Raw genomic sequence first — 24,115 nt, 5'->3', positions numbered from 1 at the left:
GAGGATTGCCAAGCTGCCACAAAACTAGAAATCCAAAAACTTATATACGGCAGCTTAACTCTTTTACAAGCAATGGCTGCACTGGCCAGCCTGATTAATGAATTTGTTTAATTTCCGAAGGATGACCAGATCATCCAGTCCAAGCAGAATTTTTTTCTTTTGGGGAATATGCCCAATATTATTGGAGCAATCGACTGCACCCATGTGCGCATACAAGCGCCTCATGAGAATGAGTGGGAGTTTGTAAACCGAAAGGGGAGACACAGCATCAACGTTCAACTTGTGGGCAACGCTGAGCTCCTCATCACAAACTGCGTTGTGAAGTGGCCTGCGTCTGTCCATGATGCGCGCATCCTGAGGGATCTATATAGAGAGCTCCAAACCAACCGACCAAATGGTATCATATTAGTAGACAGTGCCTACCCTCTTCTACCATGGCTGATGACCCCTTTTCTGGTTGCAAACACGCCTGAGCAGGCACGCTTCAACACTGCTCATTGCAAAACAAGATGCACCATGGAGCGCTTAAATGGAGTTCTGAAGAGGCGCTTTGCATGCCTTAACTACTTGAGAGTGGAACCACAGAAAACATGCAACATAATACTTGCTTGCATTGTCCTACACAACATCGCGACCAGGTGCAAAGTCCCTCTCTGTGATGACGTCCCTGATGCACCAGAGCCCATTTGAGACATTGACCAACCTCTGGCATTCTGGCAGAATGAGGGCCCGACTGGACGACCAAGAGATGCCATTGTTAGACACTATTTTGATAAGTCCATGACTGATGATTGTGTCAGTGTGATTAATGTTTAATGAACAAAGACCAAATTTATTATTTGAGTTCAATATTGACAGCTATTTGGTAGACTATTTTATGGGGCCGAAATATTTATAATTTATAATTTGCTGCACTGAAAGGTTGCTAGCCTACAAAGCCTACCTACTTTATGTACTTCCTGTTGAACAATTCAAGTGAAATTGATGAATAAATATAAATACTGTAAAATGCATGATATAAATGTTGTATTATTTTAGTTACCTAGTTACCTAGTCCTATCACTGATATCCATCCTCCTGCTGGGATCAGTTTAATCCTGATTATTGGGATCAAATTTATCCCAATCCTACCAAAAAGTTTGAAAAACCCAAATTCAGGGTTTGATCCGGATCAACAACAAGATTAAATTACGTGATCCAATCCAATTTCTTCCTTTTTGGTTTTTTGAAATATCCGTTTTCACGATTTGATCCAATCCGATGGCCGTAATCTGATCAGATTACTTTTGAAAAACCGGCCCCTGGGGCCGGAATTTCAAAAGGATCATACAGGATTAATCCTTCTTGACTGGATTAAATCCTGATCAGATCCTAAAAACCTGATCAAATCTGATCCTGAAGATTCAGATTCAGGAATCCAATCCTGCCTTTGAACTGGATTAAAAACAAAACTTTAGTGGGGAATCTGGATCAATTTAATCCTGAAAATTAGGATTACATGTAAAGGTTTGAACAGTCTAAGTGTAACTGCTCCCAAAGTTATTTGTTTGATACAGTAGCTAGGCTTCACTGCTGTTTGATCAATGGTTATTTTTGCACGTTCCTTTCTTTTTCAGCAAACACCGTGAAAAACTGAAGTAAAAACAACATACAACGTCACCAAAACAATTAATACACATCAACATAGTCATCCGGCAGCACCTGAGCCATTTTACCAATTAAGCACATGATTAACATGCACGCTGTTTACAGCAATGCTCTAACCCAAGGGTGCCCAACCTTTTTTGAACCAAGATCTACTTTTAAAGTTGATAGTGTATCGAGATCTACCAAGCCATATCGAAATCCGTAGCGTAGCCACAATTTATTGCGCACCTATATAGGACACTGTTTTCTGACACATAGATACAGTTTTAACAATCATGATACATTTATTGAAGTAATATAATGTGAATTTGCAAAGAATAAGCACAAGTAGGCCTAGGACTGGCCCGTAACAACACGACAGACAAACAACCCAAATAATACAATGCCTAATTCTTTGAACTTTTATAAGAACTAATTCAAGTTGGAAAAGTGGCATTTCTCTACCTTTTCTGGCACTGAGAGGAGGAAGCTAGTCTCTCATAGTCCGGACAGTAAGAGCTGAGTGCCAGCCGTAAGCAGACTGCAAGGTGCTCATCAGTCATGGTGGATCTGTATTTTGACTTGATGATTTTCATATGTGAAAAGGCAGACTCACACAAATATGTTGATCTAAAAAGTGCAGTCAAATTCTCTGCAGTTTGTCTGAGGTTGGGGTACTTCTCTTTCTGCATTAGATTCCAATTGGACATTCATGTCAGGTGCTGCTCTGGATTTCAATGTCATTCTTCAGTGTGAGGATCTCATTCTCAACAGCACAGCTATCCAGGTTGAAGAGTGAGAGTGAGACTCACGCATTTGATCGGTTTCACACGCTCTCACGCCACACCTCCGATTTCTCACGCCAAACAAATTGGGAGACTACCATTGAAAAAGAGGGGAGAGGGGAGGCCAGAACACAACAGTAATGTAAGGTTCCCTTTCCTGTCCATGGACACGTTTACAACGCGCTCGGTATTGCGCTGCGCGGATACGTCCGCGCGCTCCCATCAGCGGAGCAGAAAGCGTGTCGTCGGTGTTTGTCTGCACCCCCCCCCCCCCCCCCCCCCTCGTGATCAACTGCAACTCAGCCCGCGATCGACTGGTAGACCGCGATCGAGTGGTTGGGCGCAACTGCTCTAACCAATCGGCGTCAGAAGTGCAACACAGAATTTACAATAGGCTATTGCTTACGAACTCAAACATTACAAACTCAAAATAACACAAAATTATGAAAGAAAAACATTATTGCGACAGCTACACTAAGTGTCATCAAGTACATTTCATTAATCTTTTAACTGTTTTTCCAGCAACTGAATTCTTAGATTAACCTGACCCTGCTAAATTAATTTGTTCATTTGTGAGAATTATTTGTTGCTGAGCCCGTTCCGTTTCCACCTTTAATAAATTAGTCTAGGCATCCCCTTTCACAGCTTGCCTTTTGCACTTATGGTGGTGGTGCTGGTGGATTCTCCACCTCTTCTAAGACAGGGCTCCGACTTGCATTGCATTTGAAGAGCAGGGCTCTCTCTGAGTGTGATCACTTCAGCCGACAGGTTCAATGGTTCATTGGGGTCAATTGATTCCCCGGTACCAGCCGGCTGTATACCAAACAACAAGGCTTGAGAACTCTCACGTCCAAAACAGTTTCTGTGAATTTCTCACGTTTTATGGCCTTGTTTGCTGTTTTTTTTTTTTTTGCGTCTGATTGGTCCTTCTGCTTTAGTTTTTTCGACCTAAGCCGAACCTGTTCCACATTCTGCCGTTGGCCACTACCAGTGGCATCAACTGGCTTTGTTATGTCAGCCCATATTTCATTTTTAAGTTTGGATGACAGAGAACTCGGTCCAGGGCCAAAGCTCCAAAAAGGGCGTGATAATTTGCACCAACACCCTCCAGAAGTGCTGTTGTCTCTGCTGTGGTGAAATTGCTTCCTCTGTTCTTCTCCATGTTGTCTGAGAAAGCCCTTTCACTAAGAAAGGCCCAGTAAGGCCGAGATCCTCCTTGTGGCAGTGGCAAGTGGGTGGCATCAAACTTGAGAGCCCCACCCCCTACACGGAACCCGCCGGTCCAAACCTAAAATTAGCCTCTGTAATAAGAAGACGGGGGCTCACGTGTCTCAAATAAAATTAAATAAAATTAAATAAAATTAAATATTTACAGCAGCTGACCTGTCGTACAAATAACAGTTGTTTCTGGGAAAAATTGGCTCCTCCCACCCAGCGTGCCGTCGTGACGCCGACTGATTTACTGGCGATTGCCGCTGCCTGCCACAAAGTTGCCACCCACTTGCCACTGCCACAAGGAGGATCTCGCTGTCACTCGAAAGGCCTTTGATACCATAAAGCTAAATTGAAAGCACAGGTCACAGACTTCAAAACTGGGCTTGTTAAGGTCAATGACCTTTGCATCTGCAACCTGACATGTTCTGCAGCACCGTCAGAGACGATGAAAGCCTCGTCAGTATGTCCAACGAGCTAATCTTATTGAGCAGTACTCAATTGATGAGCTTTATGCATGTTATAGATTTAGAATAGAAGACATTTTGTATATATGTAATATTCTTCGCCCACATCTACAACGTCCTACTAGAAGTAGTCATGCCTTAACTGTGGAGGAGCAGGTGCTTATTGCCCTACGTTTCTTTGTTTGTGGATCTTTTTATGAAGTTATTGCAGATGGCCTGTCTATGACAAAGTCTGCAGTGGAACACATAATGCATTCAGTGGCATCATCCCTGGCTGGTCTAATTCATCAGTATGTGAGATTTCCCGATAATGAGGAAGGTGACAGTGGCTACCCACTTCTATGTTGGCTTATGGCTTTGCTACATCACATGTGACTCACAGCAGAGGTACAACAATTCACACAGCGCAAGAAGGGGAACAATGGAGAGAATCAATGGTGTTCTAAAACGTAGATTTGCCTGCCTGAATTATCTTCGTGTGGAGCCGAAGCAGGCCTGCAATATAATATCTGCCTGCATTTGTTTCACAACATTGCACAAATGAGAAGAGTTCCACTTAACGAAGAAATCCTGGACAGGCCGCCACTTTAGGCAGAAGTACCACAGCTATATGGAGCCAAATCCAGATCAAAAGTTTTGTTCATTTGAAAAACAAATGTGAACCTGAAAGTTAAAGTTAAGCATGCGCCATTGTCCATAAGTGATGCACATTCTACTATGGGTAATAAATCTGCTGTGACCACGAGCCTTACCAGCTCCGGGAGATTATTTAATTCTGGAGTCAGGAGAGGTTACACATGCATACATACATAATTGCATAGTTAATACTGACTATAAGTTAAAACCCAAACATTGATTGAAATATACAAAAAAAAGACAGAGAAAGATAATATGATAAACAAGCTAACCTATCATATATATGTGTATGTTCGCACACCAGCGGACAGAGAGCGTGCATCCGCTCGAAACAACTACCCCCCACCCCGTTGGGCATTCTCTCTAGTTTATGCTTCTGCGTTTTCAGAGAGAATCAAGGACACGCAGACGCAAGAGCCCCTTGCACACCCCTTGCGTGCCTTTTCACACCTCCTTTGCGTGTGTCGACCAAATTTTCTAGGCTTGCGTCAAAATCTATGCAAGCTTCCTGCAGCCCGCAAGGCTGTGATTGGTCTGCTAACTACATCCTTTACGGAGTCTCACATTTCCGGTTTCATAGCACAATACCGCCATTATTAAAACGAAGAATTTTTACGAGAGAACGGATCACATTGAAGAGCTTTTGTCGGAAGAAATCCGTAAATATGACCACTTATACGACCCGTCATTGGCAGACTATAATTATAAGGAGGCGCGGATGGCCTCCTTCATGGAGGGAGATTGCCGCAAACGTGGGTTTGCCGGTTGAGGGGTGCCCAAAGTTGTGGAGGAAAATACGGGACAAATGTGTCCGCGCTGAAAAGCAACAGTGGTGATGCACAAGGCAATAAAGTCTATGATAAATAAATAAACAAACCAACGACTTCCACACACAAAGACGTGGCTCTTTAGCTAGCCTTTAGAACCATGAATTGAAACGAGTGCGTCGACACAACGGTGCGTACAGACGCAGAAGGATGCCTGACTAAAATTCATGAGCATGCCAGTGGCAAACTTAATTCCCCTCACATACGCCATGTGCACAGTTACTTAACGTTAGGTCCCTAACTAGCGTTAGCTGCAGACATTTTAGCCACAACAAAAGTAGTCCATAAACTGACCACAGCCCTGTTACTAAGCTACATAAAACATTACATGAACTTGGCTTGATTCAATTATAATTTTCTAAATGTCTCGTGAAACATTAATATTGATAGGACTTGACGTACTATTTTTCAACCACCTTTCTATTGTGTCTGGGTTCGGTTATCAGGATTTACGCAGCTCAACTGTTGAAAGCTTAAGTTAGCTATTGCTACTTTAACACTACTATTTGCCATATTGGAACAACTGCGTTAAACTAACCTTAGTGTCATGCATTTAACGAAAATATATTAACATCACAACAACTTTCTTTACATTTACTAACTCGATTGAATGATATTTTTGATGGATTCACTCATCTCACCAATGTTGAAATTTACAATTTGTGGCTTAAAAACCTGAGTTGAAATTGTATAAATCATCAGTAAGTTGGAGTAAATAACAGAAGGAAGTTACTATGACTTATTGTTCAAATCCTTTTTTACAGTGTACTGGGAATAAACCTGCTGTGACCATATCCCTTACCAGTTCCGGGATTAATTCTGGGGTTAAAACCAAAACATTGCTTGAAATATACAAAAAAGACAGGTTAACTTGTCTATCATATTTCCTTTCGTAGTTAAGTGTTGTTTTTAGCGACAGCAACAGGTTCTCCCACATTTATGAAAATAATGAGCTCCCCTGTTGAGGAGGTGTCAGAATGCAGACTGCGGTAATGAGTTCCCGGTCTGGAGGTGTGTGAAGTCTGACATCAACCTGCTTTCCCTCAAGACCATCACTTCTAAAGGGTGTTTATGTTGCCTTAGTTATTACTCTAGGCAGAAATGAAAATAACTTGTTATTGTAATATGTGATTAACAATAGGAAAGACAAAACTTTAGATTACAAGCCCCTACAACTATGGGCTTTGCATCAATACAAAGAAAATCCTCAGAGTTTAATCCTGATCAATTTGAAATTTTCTGACTCATTTGCGGTGAAAAGATATCAGAATGGTGAGTTTTTGTGCATCTACCTGACACTGACCAGACGCGTCTGTGTGGTGACTTGGAAATAATTTGCTTCGATTTGGTGTAATTCCCCACACCGCCTCTAATAAAAGACAAAAAGGGGACGTAGCACTCACCAAGAGAGAATACTGAAAATGGAAAAAGCTGCAAAAGAGCCGTTTCCATTTTCAAAATCAGCTGAATGCAATAAAATTGGACACAGAGTACGAAGTGCTGATACTACAATGAGAAGCTTAAGGAGCCATAGTGGAGGCAGAGGTGCCGGAAAGGGCTAAAAGGGCGCAGGACGCAGTTGTAAACAGCAGATCTGAATGAGAAAGGGTTGAACGTACCAGTTACTATTTTAAATCACAAACCAATCTTTAGACTCTTCTTCCACTCCGTCTTACTTCTGGTTTCCTCATTCCATGCAGAATCAAACGTCAGCTCCATAACATGGCATCCACACATTAATGTAAATGCTCAGCCATATGTCTCATCACAGTTTCCTCCACCTAGCACAACATCTGAACCTCTAGTCCAGTATTTAGCACAATGAGATCTGATCAACTCAGAACTGTACCAATTTGACGATTAGCCAGTAGGGCTGTCAACGAATATTCTATATTCGAATAGTTGTTAAAAACAACTATTCGAATGTTAAAAAAAAAAAAACCGCGGCGCAACTGTCTGCTTATCGGGCGGGCACGCGCCTGACTACTGACTATATATTGCATGAATAAAATAGACCAGATAGGCTACAACAGCTTCATGCATTGGTTTGATTATTTGCCGTTTTATCCCAAGGGAAAGTTCTGTGTTTACACCACAGCTCGCTCGGAGCGTCCAATGTCAGTACTGTAAAACTTCAGTTTCAATCAATGAATAAAGCCTGCCATGTTTGGGACAAGAATCGCGACCTTAAACTGCTTGATCAGCTTGATCAACTCTTGATCAGCACTCAGCATTTGTTTTATTATTGTCGTTCATTTAACGCGCAGTGCGCGACGGTGCGAGAGAGAGAGAGAGATTTGATTTTTAGAAAACCTTTATTTTACATGAAACAATTTCAATAAGTAGACAATATAGCAGGTATATAATATAAATATATATAGTATAATCAATATAATCTATTGGTCGATCTGGACTCCGCCGTTCTCCTTCTCAGTCAGTGGGCCGCACCCCCGCTCAGGATCCTCCTCAGCCGGCCGGACGCCTCACCCAGTCCCGGCATTGCTCCCCCCTTCCCTGTTGATCTTGAGGAGGATCTTCCTCAGTTTGATGACCTCCTGCTGGGTGTACTCTACAGCACCCTTCTTGGTGCCGCCATGTCGAGCGGAGCGAGCAAACTTCTCCACGTCGGAGAAGTAGTCCTCCAGCTTCACTCCTCTCTCGTTCTTGATGGCCAGCAGGAACGCTTTCACCTGCCCCGTACCGTACCTGCTGGTGACCGTCCCACCTGAGGAGATGCTGGTGGCAGAGCCCCAGCCCGAAGAGGACTCAGACTCCCCGTCTCCCCTCTGCTCCCCCCCTTTGCCTGAGAGCCTCCCCTGCTGGCCCTCGTCCCCCCCTCCATATCCTCCTCGCTGTCCAAGATTCCACCTCGAACAGCACCACCACTAATGAGCGCCCCCCGAGCTCCTTCACTTTCCTGTTGGACCCCCATCCCCTCTTTCACTCTGTCACACACAAGACCTGCCCGCTGTGCTACATTCAACCCCCCATCCACTCTGACATTCAGTCCCTCACCCCCTGACCGACCGGCTGGGCCTCACCCGTCCCCAAAGTCCCCCCCCTCAGCCATCTGACCGAACGGCTGGGCCTCACCCGTCCCCACACTCACCCCCTCAGCCATTTGACCGACCGGCTGGGCCTCACCTGTCACCACAATCACCCCCTCACCTACCTGTTAGACCGGCTGGGCCTCACCCGTCCCCAAAGTCACCCCCTCAGCTATCTGACCGACCGGCTGGGCCTCACCCCTCCCCACACTCACCCCTCTGACCGACTGGCTGGGCCTCACCTGTCACCCCCTCACCCACCTGACCTTGGGGTGACTTTGGGGACGGCTGAGGCCGACCGGCTGGGCCTCACCCGTCCCCAAAGTCACCCCCTCAGCGATCTGACCGACTGGCTGGGCCTCACCCGTCACCACACTCAGAATGTCATAGCCTCTATGACGATTCAGCAATGGATCCTGGTCCATCACCTCAAAATTTCAAGGCGCCCTCACCGTCACAGGTGGATGGCGGTAGGGTTGCCACCCGTCCCTTAAAACATGGAATCGTCTCATATCTGAGAATAAAATAGCGCTTCCCGTTTTGAATCAAAACAGGGTTTGTCCCGTATTTTCGGGATGCAGTATTCCATGCAAATAATCCCTGCCGAATTCTGTTCTATACTGCCCGTGATTGTGTAATACTGGCTGCCATCGTTGGTTTGATTGGCCATGAACCTGAAACAAACCAATCAGAGTCAGAGGAGGGCGGGTCTCTATGAAGAGCCATCAGAGAAGGAGCAAAGGCGCATGGTGCTGATACTGGCTGATACATGTGGAAAAGCACTTTTACATGGATGATGGTTTGTTATTCCTGCCATCCAAAACGGAAGCAATCGACTTGCTGAAGCGAACACAAGCATCACTTGGAGAATAAAAATTACGCTTACAACTAAAATTGCATCAAACCGTCTGCCAGTTACAGATGCCTTTCCACCCTAGATTTTTCCTCAGCAATCAAGGACATGGATCTGAGTGAAGAAACAACGGCCAAACAATGGAGTCTGTTATGGCTAGCATCTGTCACAATCCGGGGAAGAGCAATCATAAGGGAACATATTTTGGAATTATCTGACTGGGATGCACCTCTTCCAGAAGATAAACACAGCAAGTAGGAATCGTGGAGGGGCTTTCTCAAGGATCAAAACAGGTTCATGTTCCTCGTACATGCACAGCTGTCTCACCTACAAAAGCAGTGCACAAATATTTGTGTTTGTTATTGGATGCCTCTTCCAAGGCCATCGGTGCTGTAGCATACCTGAAAGCAGTTCAAGAAAATGGGCTGGTTGAAGTAGGATTTATTATGAGAAAGGCAAAGTCACACCAGTCTGAGCCCAAAATTCTAGAGCTAGAGCTGTGTGCCACTGTTTTAGCAGTACAGATGTTGGATCTAATCAAAGATGAGCTAGACCTGAAGTTGGATGCCACCAAGTTCTATACGGACAGCAAAGCTGTGCTTGGTTATATTTGTAATGACTCAAAAAGATTTTATGCATATGGCCCTAATAGAGTTCAGCAAATCCGGCAATCATCAAAGCCTGGACAATGGCACTGTGTACGTTCAGTAGAAAAAACTCTGACCATGACGCTGACCATGCTTCAAGACCTTTACCGGTATCCTGCCTCGTACAAACCTCTTGGTTCACTGGACCCTCCTTCTTGTATGAATTCATCATCACTTTGAGACGGGAGGTGTCTTTGAAATTATAATTAAGTATTGTATGCATAATTACTGAGTATAATTGCCTAAAGCAGCGATTCCCAAAGTGTGGGCCGTGAAGGTACTGCAGGTGGGCCGCGAGAGGTCATTTTTACAATAAATAAATAAAGTTTTTTCATTTTCAATCTTTAAAAGTTTGAAATTAATATAAAAATATTTATGATGCGGCACATTAGTTATGTGAAACATTAGTTGATGAAACACAATCAATTTAAACGGACAGATTAATAAAACAAAAAGGCTCTCGGTCGAAACGGCTGCTCTTGTCCGCCTGTCGTTGTTCAACAAACGGGGCGCCCTCTTGCAGTATTAACGTAAATATACCGCATTTTCCGCACTCCAAGGCGCACTTAAAAGGCTTTAATTTTCTCAAAAAACGACAGTGCCTTATAATCCGCTCAAGGCGCTCTGCCAAACATGACAAAGCTCGGTCTACAATGGCGAGATGCTGAGCGGGCGTAAGTTATTCTAAAAGGGGCCGAAGATTTAAGGCGTGGATGGCATGGGGCGGCGGAAGCGGACGCACCTCGCAGCATCGATCGGACCCTGAAAGCACCGTCTCCACCTTACTGTCAAAAAGAACAACAGCGAGCGCGTAGAAAACTCCTTCGAGCGCGAGCAGAGATTCTCCTCGCGAGCAACAAAGTTCACGTTTCGCAAGCGAGCAAATACCTCGAGGAGACGAACTTTTGCTCGCGGATGTTTGATTTTGGTTAAATTCTTAAGGTCATTTAATCATTATGTTTTGATCAGAGTTGTGATTAAAGGTTTGGGTGGGCCGCGAACGATTTTCAGATTTCAAATTGGGCCGCGGCATTCTTTAGTTTGGGAACCGCTGGCCTAAAGGATTGGTCCAAGCACAAATTCTTGTGGAACTCCGTGACCAACATTGGTCGTTATCAAGGTTTTATCGTTTGCAAATGCATGCTAGGTTCCATCTGATGGCTCGTACTTTATCCAGCATGGCATTCACGTTCATCTTTAAATATTATGTAATGCTTTGTGAAGGGATATTCAGCAATTACAATAGCCATTGGGACACTATGCCTTCCCTTACTCCCTTAGGGTCTGTTCATTTACACATGAACTTACAAGCTCGAGAGACAGGGCACTCATTAGGTACAAGCTCAAATTGACCACATATGAGGCACACTTTGAGGCAAATGGCATACAATATCTGTCCTGCTGACTATGGAAGGTAAGTGTTGGATTGCCACTGTGTTTCAATATGATTTGAGGAGCTACTTAATACTTGTGTGTTTTAATGAATTTATTCATTGACTAGAAATATTTATTCTAAGTGAGTTTATTTGGTTGATAGCTTAGTATTACTTAAAGTGCTAAACATTATCTTTCAAGCATACAGCCATTATAATATTGATGTGTTTATCAAGAGACAACGTCCAAGGCTTATTTTAGTTGGAGACTGATTTACTCATTTACCTTGTTTTGTGGCAAGTTGACATAATTTAAATTTCCTAATTCATTGTAGTTTACAGTAAGGTTCGTATTTTTTTTACCTCAGCTAATGTAGTTATTTGTCACATATTTCTGGATTTCTAGTGAACAAATAGAAAATGGAGATGATAAATGTGAATGGAAATGGAAATGGAAATGTCTTGTGATGTCTGCAGTTATATTAGCCTGTTAAACTGTTTTTATCAAAGCCAGGTAGAGAAGGACTTGATTTGAATTACTTGACTGTTGCAGTAAGTTCATGCCAAATTAACAAAGTAATTTTCATCTTTTACGCATAAGTTATTATAAATTCATTATTTTCAATAAAGAAATGTATCTTATCTTTTTCGCCTCCCTTCACACAGATGGAGCCAGTGCTCTGCTACGAGTCCAGAAACGGATCATGTCTGAGAACCATCTACTCTTTGCCCATACAAATCACCGTCTACATGATTCTAGGGGTCATAGTTGTTCTAACAGTGTTTGGCAACCTTTTGGTCACTGTTTCAATCGCCTATTTTAAGCAGCTTCATACTCCGACCAATTATTTGATTTCTTCTCTGGCTGTATGTGACCTTCTTTTAGGGCTGTTAGTCATGTTCCCCAGTATGGTTCAATGTGTAGAGTCCTGCTGGTATTTTGGTGACGTCTTCTGTAAAGTCTACATGAGTTCTGATGTCATGTTGTGTACAACATCAATTCTAAATTTGTTATTTATATCAATTGACCGCCACTATGCTATTTGCCAGCCTTTACGATACAGAGAAAAAATATCTGTTAATGTTGTGTTGATCATGATTCTGCTCAGTTGGACTATTTCAGGCCTCATTGGTTTTGGAATGATTTTTCTCAAGTTAAATTTCTGGGGGATTGAGGAATTCTACAGTAACCACATTGTGTGTGAAGGAGAATGTATTTTGTTTCAGACTGGACTGTCAAGTATAATGTCATCAGTACTTTCTTTTTATATTCCAGGAATAATATTGCTCAGCGTTTACCTTAAGATTTTCTTAGTGGCACGGAGACAGTTGTACAGCATACAGATCGCAAGCCGTACGTGCTCTGAAGGAATATCAAATACTAGCCAGAAGAAAGCCACCAAAACACTTGCCATCATAATGGGGGCGTTTCTTTCTTTTTGGACTCCTTTTTTTGTCTGTAACATCGTTGATCCCTTTATCAGTTACTCCACACCACCAGCATTGTTTAAAACTCTTGTATGGTTGGGCTACTTCAATTCTACTGTGAATCCTTTAATATATGCATTCTTTTATAGTTGGTTCAGGAAGGCACTTAAATTATTCACCTCGGGTATCATGTTTAAAGCTGACATTTCAGAAACAACACTTTTCACATTATGAATTCAATCCAGTAAGAAGCGAAAAGAAGCTATACGTAGATAAATTCATGGAAATAATGTTTAAAAAAAGTGTAATGTTGCTCCCATCATTCTTTAAAGAGGTAACAGCAAAGACCTGTACAGGCTCCAGTGACTGTACAGATAATTTAATTTCTGGTCAGACTCTGCGGTGGGTCTATGAAAAGCCAGAACTACTGTTACAATAAGCCTTATTAGTTTGTATCTGAATTGAGGTGAATTTAAATGTAAATGTGTTGACTGATACAGAACCAGAAAGCCTGAATCATACCAAGCTAGAGAGTTCAGTTTCCATTGTAATTTAAGTCTGTCATGAAACACTAAACAATTATAATCTATTGTGGAAGTTGCGTTTGGAATAAAAGGCAATTCCGCGAGTTGAGAACACCAGCGTGTCTCGTGTATTTTTACCACAACAACTGACTCTAAAGATGGCGCAGCCCTGTAACCTCACAAGCAAGGGTCTCTACGTCATAAATTACACAACATTTAAAGGGACCGCGATCCCGGAACAGTCGCAATTGCGTGTACAACAAAACGAGAACAAAGGTGAATTATGCAGTCACATTCACTACACTATAATAATTATAATATAATAATTATAATAATTCTTTATGAAACTGAAAATCTGTTAGGGTATGAAAAAAAATCAAACATAACAAATGTAATGGTAAAATATATTATAACATTGTTTTGTGCTAAAGCCGTGTCTCAAGTGTCCTGTATTTGACCCTGATGTGCAAAGAGCAGCATGATACAAAATGTTAGTTTGCAGCTGTGCCCTGAGAAGGGAGGGCGGTCGACTCGATCTCATAGAAGCTTCAAAACAAAGGACTTCTGTTCATGGCCTTGGTTCATATCTTATTCGGTACAAAAGTTCCGGATCCACGTTTTACTTTATGTCAATTAATAATGATTTGCACCGGCCACTGAGGAGGATCTTGTGTGTGTGTGTGCTACCCTCAGCTTCACCTGGGTTCTTATCTCAACCTGCTTTGCAGCTTCTCCTAACTGGCACGGAGAATGTCCTTCACATGTGTATAAAAACTCAGCGTTTTTACTGCTCGGAGACGCCATTTCCACAGAGAACCGTGATACGTGCCTGTGTATTTGACCTCCTGCTTGCAAGCAATAAATTGACTTTTTGCAACTTTGATCATCCATCAAGACTCTGTTTTATCAGACAAATCATTCTCTTCTACCGAGCTTTTATTGAAATATTCCATAACACATAGCACCTAGAAAAAAAGATATGCGTGTTATTGTTTTTTTATGTGTCAATACTTGAGATTTAGTTGCATCTAGTGGTAAGGTAGCAGATTGCACAAAAACACCACGCTTAGCTCACTCAGCCGATGCTTTTAATTATCAATAAACATTTGGCATTCCTAAAATTGTAAAAACTATTTGAATTCAAAACGAGGTAGGAAGGGATTTATATTTTAAAATGAACAGCAAAATTACATTCTGTATTTTTTACAATATTTTGACTTTCAGTTGAGTATATTTTCCTCTGCCATTGTTTCCTGTTGCTGAGGTGAAATTAACTCATATATTAGCTGTGTGTCATTGTCGTTAGGCTGCAACCGACAGCCTTCACCAACCTTCGCGGTCGACCTGGGCTGGTCCTCCAACAACCGCATAGGCTGAACTGAGCAGTCTCTGAAATAGGATGGTCTGGCCTACGGGGGAGTTCCTGCTTGCGTCATCAGCTTTGCCTCCACTGCTCCCGTTGCTCACCGCTGCACTTCACAGTAAAAGCCTTAAAAGCCAAAAAATTACAAAGTTACAGATAAAGAAGATAATCTTATCTCATTTAATTTAGGAAGATATGCTTCTCCTCCGGAGCATGATATATTTCAGGCTGAGAGAAGAACTATTTTAAATTAGGCCATGTACTTTTAGCTAAAAGTAGTCAAGGCAGAGGAGATTCCATCAATACGGTCAATAAAAACCACAACAGCAAACACATTTATTAACTTGTATGCAAGGACTTTGTATTTCTTTCTATTTCGTCTCACTTTGATCCATTTCTGTTTATAATATGAAGTATAGTAAATAAAACCGTCTTAGCCTAAGTAAGATATAAAGTCAGCCTCTAAAGTGTGATTGTTAAGTCATTAAAGTGACTTTTCACTAATAACTACAGGCGGATGCCGGCAGACGAGCTACTGGTAACAGCGCAGCGGCTCCTGGTAACATGAGCTGGTCGCTGGTCATTTGTTTAAATGTGTGTTGGTACATTGATGTTCATAAGATCAGTACATGGGCCCAGGAGTGATTCAGGTGAGAGTCTTGGTCATGGGCTGTATGAAGGGCGGGGGGGCAACAGGACGGAGTTAACATTATCACTAAGAACAGTTTATTCTAGCGTCTTATGCGTATTTAAAAACACAGCATTGATTTAAATACTGTAAATTGATGGTAGGCAGGCAAACAGGTAAGAAAGGAGGGATAACTATTTTCCGGAAAAACACATGGTGGGCAATTTGGCGGACACGCAAAGAGAATGAGAACAACAGACAGAGACAACAGACAGAGACAACATCCAGCGTTGTTCGGACTGTACTGATAGAAAGCAATCTACGACAGTGCGGTTTATCAGATGAGATCAAAATCCCTCAAAGACAGCCGGTGACTTGTGAGACAACAAAGTATGAGGGGCTGTTTAGGACTTAACTACTGAGACACTCTTATGCATGCTATTGAAATGCTCTCGCGCACACTACTCAGACAATCTTGCGTACTAGGGAAAAACTTGTGCGCGTAAGAGCATCTCACTAGCATACGAAAGGCATCTCTGTTACACCGGAAGGCGGAAGCAAAGTAGTGAAAAAGCGCCAATCTTAGCCAAGAGCGGGTAAGATCGAGACTTAGAGGGTTATTTCAATCAAATCAAATTTTTTGTGATTGAATATGAAGTTGCAATTCCTATATATTTTTATCAGTTTGCAGGCCTTATTTGTAATTGGGAATCGCAATGACGTTGATCGTTGATTTTTTTAATAGGGTGCTGCGCTGCGTTGAATGCTGTCGACAAGACCCAGGAGAAGAGAGATTTCTTAGGGAGCTTAATGACCACACCATTACCCCAAAGTTTTGATTGTTATGGTTCGCTCTAGGGAAGGACCTGGTGGAGGGACTGGTTTTTTGGAGTCATTGTGTTTTTGTTTTGATAGGTTTGATGACTTTAGAACGAGAAGAATAAATCGAGATAACTGCCTTCCTACGGTTCCGCCTACACCTTCTAATGGCCTGTGTCGCCCAAGATATGATTTAACAATTGAGCAATTTAACTAGTGCATGGGACTCGGTTTTAACTGGCAGGGAATTGTGTCTGTTTTTGGAATTAGCCATCGGACTGTGTTCAGACAGAGGCAACGCCTTGGTGTCGGATGTTTGGAATACTCGTATTAGGGTTGGTTTGAGCTGGACCCAAGAGGAGACACAGGATGGCAGAGTCGGGGTATATGTTTCTTTAATAATGAAGATGGTTTACGGGACAAGGGACGGTCCGGTGGAGGTGACAAGGAAGTGCAGGAAGGTGATGTATTTTAGGTCCATTGAGCCAGAATAAAACGATTTAGACTACTTGTGGTGAACGGCCAAATATCAATATTCAAAACACCAAGCTTGCTACACTTTAACTGAAACTAATAGACAAATAACAAATTTTACCCTAAGGGTTCATTAACAGTTCAACAGCGGTCACTTCTTTCTTATCTTATCTCATACAGGCATATTGACGGGAACCATACATTAAGTCGGAGAAGGGTGTTCCATTGCTGTGTGGACAGGTACAGTCGCACCATCATATATCTTCAGTGCCTCTAAAAAAACAGGGCAAGTGTATCGAACCTGTTTCAGCAGGGCGTATTGACTTTGGACTGCCTTCAGTACAGAGCGACCAGAAGGGAAAAAAGAGGTTGCCCGATTTATTATGAATAGTAGAGGTGTAAGAATACATGTTCAAGAATTGGAGTCTGGTCGGGGTTATCAAAAATTCAGCCGAACGACTTCTCTCGTTCTGGGAGATTTATTTGTCTGATCACAGGTCAAGTATCAGCGCTGCGTTTGCAAAGGCAGGAGCAGTTCAGGCAGCACACAGGCCGGAAGAACAACTCACTAACATCAGCAAGAACATCATGTTTTATAACCCTTCAAAGACAGAGAAGGAAAGATTTCTATTGGCCCTAAACTGGCGTAGAGGAGGACCTTCCACCCCCCACATCTAAAGATCCGGTCACATCCAATGTCCAGACTCCTGACTTAATGTAAACATCAGCAAACAGACTGTGTATGTTTAATAGTGTTGGTGTGTCTCTAAACGCCCCTTTGGCTGGTAAATCTGCTAGTTGACCTGCAGACCTTGCATTCCTCAGCCAGGACAGAAACTGACTCCCCATCTTGTCAGACTCATGTCTGCCTGCTCGGCACATCCTGCTTCCCCCCTTACCTAACTCTTAAATCAAGACAAGACAGCAAACCCCCAACTAAGCCCATGAAAAGAACTTTTGATTATCAGAGGGTTGAATAGAAGAAGCATGATCATGGGGCGCAGCAGCGTACACAACCAAAGAATAGAGAGGCTGTGGGCAGAACTAAACAGTCGTTTCATGCTACTTCTGACTTATTTACCTTAATGGAAAATGAAGGGGTCAGCCGTATGGCCCCTCCTTAAATTTGGAATGCCCAGGACACAGAAGTAACACAAGAGAGAGATGTATAAAAATACTTTTATTTTGTATTAAAACATTGACGATAGTTTATATTTTAAAAGTGGTCTTCCAATAAGTTGAACATCCACCAGGAAAGTCCAGTCAATCCGGCCGTGCTCTGTTTGGTGTTGACCGTAGAGTTTGGTGTGACGTTGTGGCCAATGCCCCCTCACGACGAAAGGCTTCCCTGGGATCCCCCAGTGACGTCAGTCACGGCCTCCCAGAACAGTCAGCCACATATACCAGAACAGAAGGAGTAATTACAACTCGGTCCAATATACAACGCAATAAGATTTGGGTAGACAATTTACTTCTTTATGCTGCATATCGTGAGGGTTGAGTTATAATCCACGTTGGCTTCTTGTGGTACCAATGGATGTCAGTGTAGTTCCTTCTGTTCCAATCCGGAAATGGTAATAAGCAAACGTCCCTTAGCGCAGGAATTGTGAGTATCAATAATCCAACAACTGCGGCTCTCGGTGACGATGGCGTGATGGCGTGCTCTCGTCTGCTTCCATCCGTTGCAGCCCCGTTGGATTCGTCTGCCACCGTCTCGTTGTCCCTGCCGTGTTCCCATAAGTCAGCAGCTTCCTCTTTGCCCCTCAATCCCGTAGATCAGTTGGTAATAATTGTCCAGGTTATCAGTCCAGGTGAAAGCGGTAGAGTGATTTGCTAGGCCCTTTTCTAACTCAAAGGATCATGCAATACACAGTGAACATACAAGTTCACAGCAATCACATAAATGCCACAGAACGCTAGTCACCGCAAACCAAAGGAGAAAAGAGGAGAAAAGCCGACTGGTGGTATTGCATCAGATTCAGATCCAAATGCTAGGATGTCCCCCAACTTCTCTTCGCACATCACTGGACTGAAAGTTTCTGGATGTGCTCCAGGACTCCAATCGTTTTCAACCCATCTCTGAACCTACAGTAAAGGACAGTATGGGAGGATAGGTGATTCAATGAAAAGTTTATTGTCTGGGTTGTGTTGTACATCAAACAAAAGGATTTTCATTTCACAACTACATTCAAAATACCTTTCAAATGGTCCACAGACTTGATTAATCATCTACAAGTCTATCCCTGTCGTCAACACTTTCAGTGGCTTCAGACAGCCTTGGCCAGCATTGGCGAGGTAGTCGAGGAGAGGTTGAGTTGACTGCCCACCCATTCTAGTTCTTTCCCATACATCCTTAGCTTTACCCCTTCCTTAATCCTTTTTCTGGTGAAAAAGACTGTTTGCGTTTTTTCCAGTGAGAACCTAAATCCCCAGTCATACCCACTCCACCATCTCATCAATTGCTTCTTGCACTTTCCTGACCACATGTTCGATCTTTCTTCCTTTTTTACTACTTTTGTAGTATATCATTGATCATTATTGTAAAGATGATTTGGCTAGGTGATTCACCTGAAGCAGCGCCACCTGAGACATCATGCAATTAGACATCAATATTTTTCCTTTTCATACGGTAGGCCAGAAAGACTTTATTTTCTGGCTAGGGTGGGGTTTTTGTTGGTTTTGGCCTTTGAGACCCTGATGCCTTTTGCTTCCGTTTCAGTTGTCGAGTTATGTGTTCAATAAGTCGTTGACAAATTATATTTACTGTTGCTCACGCCTTGTTTAACTCTGTCGTTCCACCTCGGCCAAGGCTACCCTGTTTGTGTGTTACACCTGTGCAACCCTAGGCACCCTAGGTTAATTTCGTCGACGAAAACTATGACGAAAATGTTCCGTTAGCAAATCTTTTTTCCATGACTAAGATGTGACGAAAACGATCTTAAAAAATAAACACTATGACTAAATCTATTCTAACTTTCGTTAACGAGACGAGACGAACATGTTAGTGGTTGACGAAGTCACAATACTTTTTCCCCCTAAATTCGCCCGCAGCTGACAGACAACAGACCGGCAAAGTACGGCGGATATTAATGCGTCATGATGACGTCATCCACGAACCCAGAGCGCGCGCTCGCAGCGGTGGTTCTTGTGCACCGACTGCGGACCACGACGACTATTTTACGCTTCGGCGAGTTTGAACGTAGGCTTCCTTAGTTTAGCTCAGCTGTCTCGGTTTAGCTGACTGTTAGCAGGCTGAAGCCGCGCTGCTTCACAGAAACATGAAGATCCGTTTAACAGACTGTCGGACCTTTCTGCTCTGTTCTCTGGCGACGGCAGGCAGCGTTTCCTCGGTGGATGAGACGGTCCGTCACAAACACGTCTAACGTAATAAACTCATTGCAGGTTCTGAAGCCTCACGCATTTCAACTATAGTTCGGTGTTAAACCGTCTCGGCCACCGTACGCTCGTTACGAAGCAACATAGAGGCGCGCACACACGTGACAGGTGGCCGTGCCAAAAGCATTGCAAGTAAACAGACAAAGACAACAAAGTGTTGCGTTTAGATCCCTGGTCCTCATGAAGTTGTTACACCTTTGCCAATTTGTTAAATTGCCTTGCAAATAAATGCTTTGCTATTTGTTAAAATCCAAATCCTTTCATGTAATAATTTTTCACATGTCTTTTATATCAGCTCACACAAACACTTCAACCATTTGTTCTTGGCCCGGCTGCTCCGTCACATTTTACAACCCATTGTGGCCCGCGAGTCAAAACGTTTGCCGACCGCTGCTATAGACCTGTCCTAGGAGGGACATCTGATGGACAACCAAGTACTGCAAGCTAGACTATTATGCAGTTGTAGACACAACACAGGGGGTCCCTGGACCTGAGAAGGGAAGAAAAGGAGTTTAATATGGCTATTAAATGTGACTAAAACTAGACTAAAACAATTACATTTTAGTCTAGTTTTAGTCGACGAAAACTAGACTAAAACTAAGAATGATTAAAATGACTAAATGTGACTAAAACTAATATGCATTTTGCGTCTAAAGACTAAGACTAAATCAAAAATAGCTGCCAAAATTAACACTGCGGACTCTAGAAAAAAAGGTCAGACGAGCTAATGCTAGTTAGCCAGCAATAGGACAATGTGAATAAATGCATTGCCACAGTTATCCTAAGCAATACAAAAAATAATTCAACTTTTTTCTTTGTTTAGATTTCCATGTGCTGTAAGTTCCCTCGTTTCATAGCGGGTACAATAGTTCCGCATGTCGTTGCCTGGAGCAGGTGCGGCTTGCATGCTGCTAGACTCTGGTTCGTAGAGAGTTCGCACATACCTATTTTTAGCGCAAATGCGAGCACTGTAGAGCTCTGGCCCGGCTCACATTGTTTATCTAGCTTCCCCTGCGATCGATCGACGTCCCAATCGGACCTTCTCTCAGTGACTGCGACACTATGGTGTCGAGACCGCTAATTCAACGTTCGCCTTGCGTCTGGTGCTTGCTGAAATGACAACTGACCGGTCCTGACGGTCCTTCACTGGACCGGTCGCAACATAAGTACGAGCTTGGTTACCGCTGCAGGACGTCAGTTAAAATAAGCTATCGCGCCACAGCGTCTTGCTATTTTGTCGCCGAAATATTTCAACTTTCATGTTTGGGTGTTCGCCTTCGTACGCGACTTCAGCGCAAGAAACGTGCCGCTCAATTGCAGATGCACTCCAGTGTCATCGGGTCTGTGCATATACTTTGCACGTAATCCTGTGGTGCAAAACGTTGACGTCGCATTTGGTGTGAATGCGCGATAAGATGCATGTATTTTTGACTGCTGGAAGAAAGCCTGCGAGCATCCCTATAAAGTCTGGCTTCAGACCGTGGTCCCAGTTTTCTTTAATCGGCTCAAATATTCTCTTAACTGGCTGATATGTGTAGGGTCATTGATAACTTAGTCTGGACCCTCCAGACTATTTTGCCTTGAGAGATGCTAACAGAAGCTTTCACCACCAACAGGACTGCTCTCAAGATCACTGGGACACACAAATCCCTCCACCACGGTAGGGGACACATTTGTATAGACTATTTAACTCACGTTCCCATTTCAATTTTTTCTTTAAAAAACTAAACACTTTAGTTATAAACATTGTAGCTAATTTACTAATTCTGTAACAGTGCCATCAAAGCTGTCAATGACCCCCCCCCGAAAAAAAACTTTTCTTCCTCAAAGTATGAAACACATGGTTTTGCCAAAGCACAACACATTGTGTGTTGGGCTGTGCTTTGTATATTATCAAAAGACCCACTGATTGGATGACTGCGTGTCATGGTTGTGGGTTGTGACTTTGTTCTCTTTTGTTATAAAGCCACATGACCAGTGTAGCGCTCTTACAAACCTGTATATTTCTGTTAAGGTTTTGGCATAGGTCTTTGCATCAAAGATGTCGCTTGGGCTTTCTCAAGAGCAGTATTGTTTTTCAGGCTCAAATTCCTCCTGTTTTAGAGCACAGTTTAGTGTAGAAACCAAAGTTACTCTCCAATTGATTTTTTCTTTAGGCATGCTCATTACAATTTTAGGGAACTCTGTTGTCATTGTGTCAATAGGTCATTTCAAGCAGTTGCATAATCCTACCAATGTGCTGATTGTATCTCTTGCTTATGCAGACCTTCTTGTGGGTGTAACTGTGATGCCCTTCAGCGCCATCCGAACCATTCATGGCTGCTGGTTCTATGGGGAAGACTTATGTCTGCTGCACTCAAGTTTTGATATGTTTCTCACCACTGTCTCTATCTTCCATCTAATTTGCATTGCTATCGACAGGCAACAAGCAATATGCAATCCTCTGCATTATTCCAGGAATATCACAATCTCAGTGGCCTGGATTATGGTATGTGCCAGTTGGGCACTTGCAGCTATCTACTCCCATGGACTAATCTACTCAAAGGCCAATGTAGCAGGGATAGAAGATTATATAGCATCGATAAGCTGTGTTGGCAGCTGTAACCTTGTCTTTAACCCCCTTTGGGGGCTCCTGGACAATATATTCTGCTTTTTCTTCCCATGCATTTTGATGGTTTGTCTGTACACTAAAGTATTCATTGTGGCCAAAGAGCATGTAAGAAAGATTGAAGATATGAGCAAAAGTTCAATGAACAAAGAAAGCGGTGGGTTAATTAAACAGTCTGAGCATAAAGCTGCAAAGACTCTGGGTATTGTGCTGGGTGGATTCATCTTTTGTTGGATGCCCTTTTTTCTAAATTCCATAATTGATGCCTACACTGGCTTCAGTACATCTGCTTTTGTCTTTGAGGCATTGGTTTGGTTGGGTTACTTCAATTCAACATTAAATCCAATTATTTATGCCTTATTTTATCCTTGTTTTAAGAAATGCTTTTGTCTCATTGTCAATCTGAAAATATTCAATTCTCAATCTTCAACTATAAAGGTGCATATCCTAACACATGTATGACAGTTGAGGATTTGAGTAGATATTCTCTCTATTAAGCAAAACTTTAAGATAGAGGTTTATTGAATGTTAGAACTTTTTCTCCTAGTGATCATCTCTACTGCAGTTGCAAAGCTAATTAAACATAACATTTTCTCCATTTTGTGGCAGGATGGGACAGTTTTGGGATTTGGGGTACAGGTGACCCGTCACAAGATTATCATTTAAAAAAAATATTTTTAGCATTTTATTGGGATTATTATAAAAATTGACACTATTCAAATAGAGTAAAGTTGAATTTAAAGTGACTAATTCTAAATTACTGTATGAGACATTATTGTATTATATTTCTATGGTTTATGTTGCCTGAACCATGTTTATTTACAAAGGATTGCATTTTTTTAAGGCTAGGGTCTAACAATATGGCAAGTTAATAAAGCAATTCTATCAAAACAATTTTGAATGTTTGCATGTTCAACATGGAGAATTAAACAGGTGATTACGTGAAATGGAAAATGTACATGTGAAAAAAAAATAATAATAAATTCATTTTGCAGGGTCCCATTCCTCATCTATGGTTGAACTAAGACGATGAAATGTCCCGTTATCCAGCTCAAAAGTAACAAGATGATTGATGTCAGGCTATCTTAATTCCTCAAAAGCTGATTCGTGCTCAAACAGTCTTGTTAATTTGAACCAGGTGTCAGTCATCAGGATAATTGCACGTGTGCATCCTACGTTAAAAGGCGGAAGAGTTGATCCCCGAAACCAGGATTTTTTTTTTAACAGTACAGCGGCAAATAAACTCATAATATATCTAGAATGGATGCTGTCATTCTTCAGTGTGTAACATGCAATGTTCATGATTACCAGTTCTCAAAGCCAATTTAGCAGGACCCACCACAGTTCTGAGGGCTCTCCCAAAAACTATCTCGAAAGGGCTAAGACCATGTTTGTTTCTGAT

General features: G+C 42.4%; 2 protein-coding genes and 1 long non-coding RNA gene across 3 annotated transcripts; 2 read left to right on the top strand and 1 right to left on the bottom strand.

Annotated features, from left to right (window-relative positions):
- The first annotated feature begins 12,139 nt into the window (after nucleotides 1-12,139).
- Nucleotides 12,140-13,135, top strand: LOC120820424 (trace amine-associated receptor 1-like). Its single transcript, XM_078092105.1, has one exon. The coding sequence runs from the start codon at nucleotides 12,140-12,142 to the stop codon at nucleotides 13,133-13,135; it is 996 nt and encodes a 331-aa protein (XP_077948231.1).
- Nucleotides 13,136-17,874: 4,739 nt separating this feature from the next.
- LOC144388912 (uncharacterized) lies at nucleotides 17,875-20,144 on the bottom strand. The gene is made up of 2 exons (XR_013453169.1): nucleotides 18,907-20,144; nucleotides 17,875-18,794 (listed from the first exon to the last, which is right to left on the bottom strand). It is a non-coding gene; the product is annotated as an uncharacterized LOC144388912 (long non-coding RNA).
- Nucleotides 20,145-22,146: 2,002 nt separating this feature from the next.
- LOC120820366 (trace amine-associated receptor 13c-like) lies at nucleotides 22,147-23,175 on the top strand. Its single transcript, XM_040178053.2, has one exon. It carries the CDS (start codon nucleotides 22,147-22,149, stop codon nucleotides 23,173-23,175), a length of 1,029 nt encoding a protein of 342 aa, XP_040033987.2.
- The last annotated feature ends 940 nt before the right edge of the window (nucleotides 23,176-24,115 follow it).

The sequence above is a fragment of the Gasterosteus aculeatus genome, chromosome 1, assembly GCF_964276395.1.
Source record: "Gasterosteus aculeatus chromosome 1, fGasAcu3.hap1.1, whole genome shotgun sequence".
Classification (NCBI taxonomy): domain Eukaryota; kingdom Metazoa; phylum Chordata; class Actinopteri; order Perciformes; family Gasterosteidae; genus Gasterosteus; species Gasterosteus aculeatus.
This window is presented reverse-complemented; position numbering and strand designations above follow the sequence as displayed.